General features: G+C 38.9%; 1 protein-coding gene across 1 annotated transcript; it reads right to left on the bottom strand.

Moving 5' to 3' along the window:
* Positions 1–1232: 1232 nt before the first annotated feature.
* On the bottom strand, positions 1233–5367 carry lactb2 (lactamase, beta 2). The gene is made up of 7 exons (XM_086273200.1): positions 5147–5367; positions 4461–4621; positions 4145–4265; positions 3701–3879; positions 2999–3147; positions 2443–2530; positions 1233–1862 (listed from the first exon to the last, which is right to left on the bottom strand). Exons 1-7 carry the CDS (start codon positions 5266–5268, stop codon positions 1819–1821), a joined length of 864 nt encoding a protein of 287 aa, XP_086129326.1. The 5' UTR covers positions 5269–5367; the 3' UTR covers positions 1233–1818.
* Positions 5368–5573: the final 206 nt, after the last annotated feature.

Raw genomic sequence — 5573 nt, 5'->3', positions numbered from 1 at the left:
TCATAGTCAACAGATTAGGAATTCCACCATCTTTGATGCAACTCAGAAAGTCCCATAATCCTAAAGTTTGAGACCAGAACAGGTGACATGAAGTAAGAGTTCTTGGAATTAAACAGCTGTAGTATTTTAATCTATAATTAGAACTTTGTTGACAGTGACTCACCAGGTATTGCAGTGCGAAATTATGAATAACTTGACTGAAATTTTAAAACTTTGCAAACAATCCAGTGAGCAAGATCGGTTCTTTCTTGCAGGCTGGTTCTGCCCCCCTTGTTTGACACCGCTGCTTCCAGATATAGTATGTAGGGTGTAGTTAGTAACTTACAAAATATTTTCCTGTAGTCTCTTAAATACATGTTCTCCCTTTGCCAATACTTAGTGAATGCCATAAACATGCTCATACAGTTCTAAGATTTAGACGCTCTGACAGTGGCCTATATATATGAAAGTGTATTTCACAAATTAAACCTACAATTATATTTCTGTCCACAATACACCGTATAGGTGTTAGGTGTCCATCAAATGTCCTGCATTAGTTATGCACTGCAGTTTTTTTTAGTGTAAGGTGAGAGATTTTCAGTAAAGACACAACTGAATCCCAAATGAGCAAAATGTTGAAAAGGGAAACATGGAGGTCCATGTACATAATTCACTCACAGTTTAATTTTAACCTTTTTTTTCACAGTATTCCAACGCATATTTACATATAATATTTTTTTAAAACAAGTTTCTAAAAAACTAGAACAATTATAATGCAAATTATTGTAACTGACCATGGTACGATGAATTTTGCCATAAAATTAAGAGATACTGCCACCTAGCGACTGACTGTGTGTGTGCAGCATTTCCAGTGCAAAGTTTAGAGATTCATTAACATGACTGAAAAGACAGACGGCTTAAAGTTCGCAAAGGGAGAAAACAGCTGGATATAAAATATAAATATATTTCTGTACACATCACTATTTAGATTTCTCATTGTGTCACGGTCAACAGTCTGGGAAAGCACCAAAATGTTTTATTTTCCCCAGTTCCCATTCCCATACACACACTTTATGCTTTATTTGACAAATCTTTCTTAACCGAGTGCCTGCATAAAAAAATTCTATACCCAGAAACAGCTGAACAGTTAAGCAATGAATTTCCTTTTACCCACATGAAACCTTTCTTGAGATATTGCAATAACACACCTGTGATAGGGAAGTGCCAGCCTCATAAATAACAACTCAATGACAAATGTTATGAGATTATTTACTTTCTGGGCTTCATTATATACAAAACTCAGTAAAATAAAGTACAGTACATTCATTTTATACTGTATAAATCCTACTCATCCCACTTACATGACAAGAAAGTATTGCTAAATGGAAGACAATGCTGACAATTATTTTTAAATCAACACAAAAAGCTCACTTTAACAGCCTCAACTCAAAAAAAGAAGACATAGAATCAGTTAAGCAGTTTTAATTGGGGGGGGGGGGGGAGACAGGGGAAGTGTTAGGGGATGAGGTTATTCTTCATGCGGCCACAGGCGGCTGACCTTGAGGCAAATTTTAGCCTTGTTTAACTATAACACAGGCTGCAGCTCAGTCCTGGTGAGTCCCTTTGTTTTCTGTGCCTTGTGTGTTTTGAGTTGTGAAATATCTGAAGCAACGGGTGTGACTAATACAACAGATTTTTCCTCTAGAACATTTCTCAATCAGCACTGGTGTACAGCACAAACATAGCGCTGAAAGCAATCATCTCGCATTCAAAAATCATTAGCTGTTGATCTTGAAAATCCCAGCCCAACGCTCCATTTCATCTCACTGTCAGTGGACGTCACAGATTGCTCTTCCATTTGCTGCTCTGTGAAGATTCGTTCACTGCGGGAAAGAAAGGTTTACATTTGTGTCACAGCCAAATTTTCTAAATGACAGCAGCACAGTTATAATTAACCTGCAGTCCTAAAGTATAGTAACTAAAACTACCAACTCACAGTCGTATACCTCTGCTCACCATGCATGTTGAAGTTTACAACCTGTCTATTCAGACTCATCTGTTACAGGACAGAAATTGGTTTCATGAGGTCACAGTTACCTTGAACTTTGACCACTGATTTCTTATCAGTTCATCTATGAGTCTAAGAGAACACGTATCTCTGATATAATCATGTTCCTCCCTCCCTAGATATTCCTGATATATCACGTTCGAAAGAATAGGATAGATGTGAAGTCACAAAGACTTTGATCTTTGGTCACCAAAATCTAATCAGGCCTTCTTTGAGTCCAAGCAAACCTTTGTACCAAATGAGCAGAAATTTCCCAGCAGCAACAAAGAGCTGCTGCCAGAGCTGAGGCATTAAAAAAAACAACATGGTGAGATACGTCTATTTTGTTGGATCATATTTAAATCATTACAGTATCTGCTGGAACTTATTTGTAAAGGAAGTAAATGAGACCATACCCAGACTGATTCTGCCTTCTTTCTCCAGCTTCTTTAAGTGATGAACCAGGTTCACATTAGCTGCTTGGTGCAGGTGTTTAGGTGTGTCCTGAGAGAAAAGCAACACAAGTTTCAGTGTCATTTTTATTGTGATCCAGCCTCAAAACAGATCAGTCTGTATGGGATCAGGCCAAGGTCAAAGTCAATTGTATAGCACATGCTAAACCACCAGAGCTGAGAAAAGTGCTTCACAGGCAGCCATTAATAAAACAGAAACATTTCAAGAAACCGTTTTATTCTGCATTTAATTCCGAGTTATTATTAATCTCTCTCTTTTTAAGTCTATTTCTTGTAATATTGTTGATCATCTGATTAGCAGAAACAAATGCTCTGCAATGAGTGTGAACATCGACAAGATCAGACAAGTACAGCAGTGCCAGCCCATTTAGAATGTAATCAGAAGGGATTAGATTGCTTCCATGGTCAAAGATGGTAGAATTACTGGTAGAAGTCTACCCAGTCTACCTTTGACAACAAGCTGGAAACAGCATCAAAGGAAAAGAAGGTTTTTCCTGACCTTGTACACAATCTTGACAAGCTCCATGGAACTGAAAGGCTTTCCTGCTCCATCCTGAATGGCTGCCAGGATCTGTTGTTCTCTTTGGTCCCTGTGACTGATGTAGTGTCTGATCTTAGAGCCAGCATCCTGAACCACAGGTCCGTGGCCTGCACAGAGAACAGCAGCAGCAAGCTTTTTCTCCAGTCATCGGAAAGACTTTGTTAAATGAATGCACGTCAGAGAGGCAGAACTCAAAGAAGCACAGCCGGTAGCTCTGAAACAAGTAAAGTCGATCAACGGACAATTTATTGGCAGCTATTTTGAAAATAAGGTAAATATTCACTGGTTTAAAAATAAAAAAAGAATTATTCGAGGCGTTTCGGTGAGTGAATAGGTGCGGATCTTAGAAGTGGAAGTCATAGAGTAACTTATAACAATGTCATGAAACACTCCTCGCAATAAATATGGAAAAACAATTCACCATTATCTAATATAATGGAGACGATGATCTGTGATACAGCATGGTATCTGCAGAATGGTGTATCAAACTAGACTTACCTACATTTTTTTATTAAAATATACATTTCTCACTGGTGTAGTGATGATGTACCACATTGTGTGATTGTGTGCAAACAGGTTGAGGGGGGGGAAAAAAACATTATCCAGAGGGTTTTTTAAGAAATAAAACAGAGGGCCAAGCATCAGCGTATCCTTGCTCACCAGGGTAGATGAGGTCAGCCTCCGAGTCCAGCAGGATTTGCAGAGATTTCATGTAGTCGTAGAGGTCTTCAAACACGGCCGTGCCCTCGCCCAGGATGCAGTCTCCAGAGAAGATAGCCCGCTCCTCCTCCAGCACCAAGGCCATGTGGTCATCAGTATGGCCCGGAGTGAAAAGCACTCTGGGAAAAAGAAATGGCTCTCTGCTCAATTGTCTGATTGTAGATTCAGACAAAAGCCATGTCAGTGTGCAGAATGATAATAACCATAACTAAAGGAATATTAACAAATTTTATTTTTTGTTGGTACTGCAGCAGATTTCATGATATTGGTTTGTATATTTTCACCCTGAAAAAGTCTTTGAGCTATTGTTCTTCTGTGTATATTATGACAGATGTATTTTTAATGCTCTTTTATAAATTCACAACGTGTAAAAACTGAACTGACTTGAGTGTGGCTCCCTCCGTCTCAACAACATCTCCATCTTTTAGGTAATTGTAGTCTTTGCTTCCTGCTGTCTCTCTTGCTTTGTTGGAGCGAGGCAGTTTGCTGACTCGGACCTCAGAACCTGCAAGATAAAAAAAACCCTAAGAAATGAATACTGACTCACTGAGTCTCTAAGCCAAAAAAGTACAGGCAGTTTTTGATTCACTAAACTAATAACAGATTTTTCATTAGAAGGTGGCTTTTAGATAGATTTCACGATTACAGTAATGATGAACGGTGAAGTAACCCAACTATACCCACACATTCAGGGGCTCACCAGTTATGTCCCTGCAGATATCTTCTACTCCACCTGTGTGGTCGTGATGCCAGTGTGTGACGATGATCTCCTGGATGCTGGTGCTGAACTGCTTCAGTGCCTGTTTCAGGCTGCTGATGTATTCAGGCACAGCAGGTTCCCCCGTGTCTATCAGCACCCGTCTGGAATATAATTGCTCATTATATATTCACCCAAAGGGTTTTAAAGGTAACTATGCATATTCATATATTCCAACTCTACCGATGAGTACTCCATTGTTCTGTCTTATAGTTGGCTATTGTTTTATAGCTGTTTTATTCACATTACAGAGAACTAAGCGCTCCTTTTCACTGCAAATGTAGTCTACTATTTTTGTTAAATATTACTCCAAACTATTATTATTTATTAGTGTATGAGTATATGCCGAAGAAACAAAAAGACCCTGGCAATTAATTTCACAATTTCAGCTTTGTTCCATCTGTCACCTTTATTATCCAGAAGCGCGAAAATGCTCAAGTTAAAAGATTTTAAATGGAATTTGGCATTAGCGCCCATTTCTACAAGCTAAGACATTGCACGGAAAAGGAGTGTCAAGTTTTTGGCCAGCTAGTCCCTTTCAAATACACATGAGCTAAACAGACAACACATTTACTCATGTTTCCTTTTGGGAAAATGATAAACGTCACTACTGGCTCGACTAGAGTCACCTTTTGCCTGTGCCGACCAGGTAAGTGTTGGTTCCCTGCAGAGTCATCGGTCCCGGGTTACAGCCCAAAACCCGAACCACTCTAGCAGACAACTGCTCTATGCGAGGAATAATGGCGCTCATAGCTCCAGCTGGCGTGAAGTTATCATCAGTACAAAATAACAAAACATACAGAAGTAAAAGTTCAGGAGAATCTCATACAGGATATAAAACTTGTTTACTTCCTGTACGTACTAACGAAGATTTCAAAATAAAAGTCTTGAAATCGCTCATCCGCGTCAGTGTTTTGACACGATCCTCCATCACCCATTTTAAATGTGTCACTTAAAGCTTGCTGTCAGTACTGCTGTGCCTTTTATCTTATGTTCTTTTTCACATTATTATTGTAACTTTATTTCATGCTGTACTTTACAGTATATCTTTTCAAT

This window comes from Aulonocara sp. 'chitande type north' Nkhata Bay, linkage group LG18, assembly GCF_057382095.1.
Source record: "Aulonocara sp. 'chitande type north' Nkhata Bay isolate Kocher_YH1m ecotype deep benthic linkage group LG18, A_spYH_male_GT1.1, whole genome shotgun sequence".
NCBI classification, from domain to species: domain Eukaryota; kingdom Metazoa; phylum Chordata; class Actinopteri; order Cichliformes; family Cichlidae; genus Aulonocara; species Aulonocara sp. 'chitande type north' Nkhata Bay.
This window is presented reverse-complemented; position numbering and strand designations above follow the sequence as displayed.

Excerpts from the sequence above, each read along its gene's own strand:
- lactb2 (XM_086273200.1), bottom strand. The coding sequence starts at position 5,268 with ATGAGCGCCATTATTCCTCGCATAGAGCAGTTGTCTGCTAGAGTGGTT. Across the intron at positions 2,531-2,998 it reads TTGTCAAGATTGTGTACAAG|GACACACCTAAACACCTGCA; the intron begins GTCAGGAAAAAC and ends CTTTTCTCTCAG. Across the intron at positions 1,863-2,442 it reads AGAAGGCAGAATCAGTCTGG|TGAACGAATCTTCACAGAGC; the intron begins GTATGGTCTCAT and ends TCTTTCCCGCAG.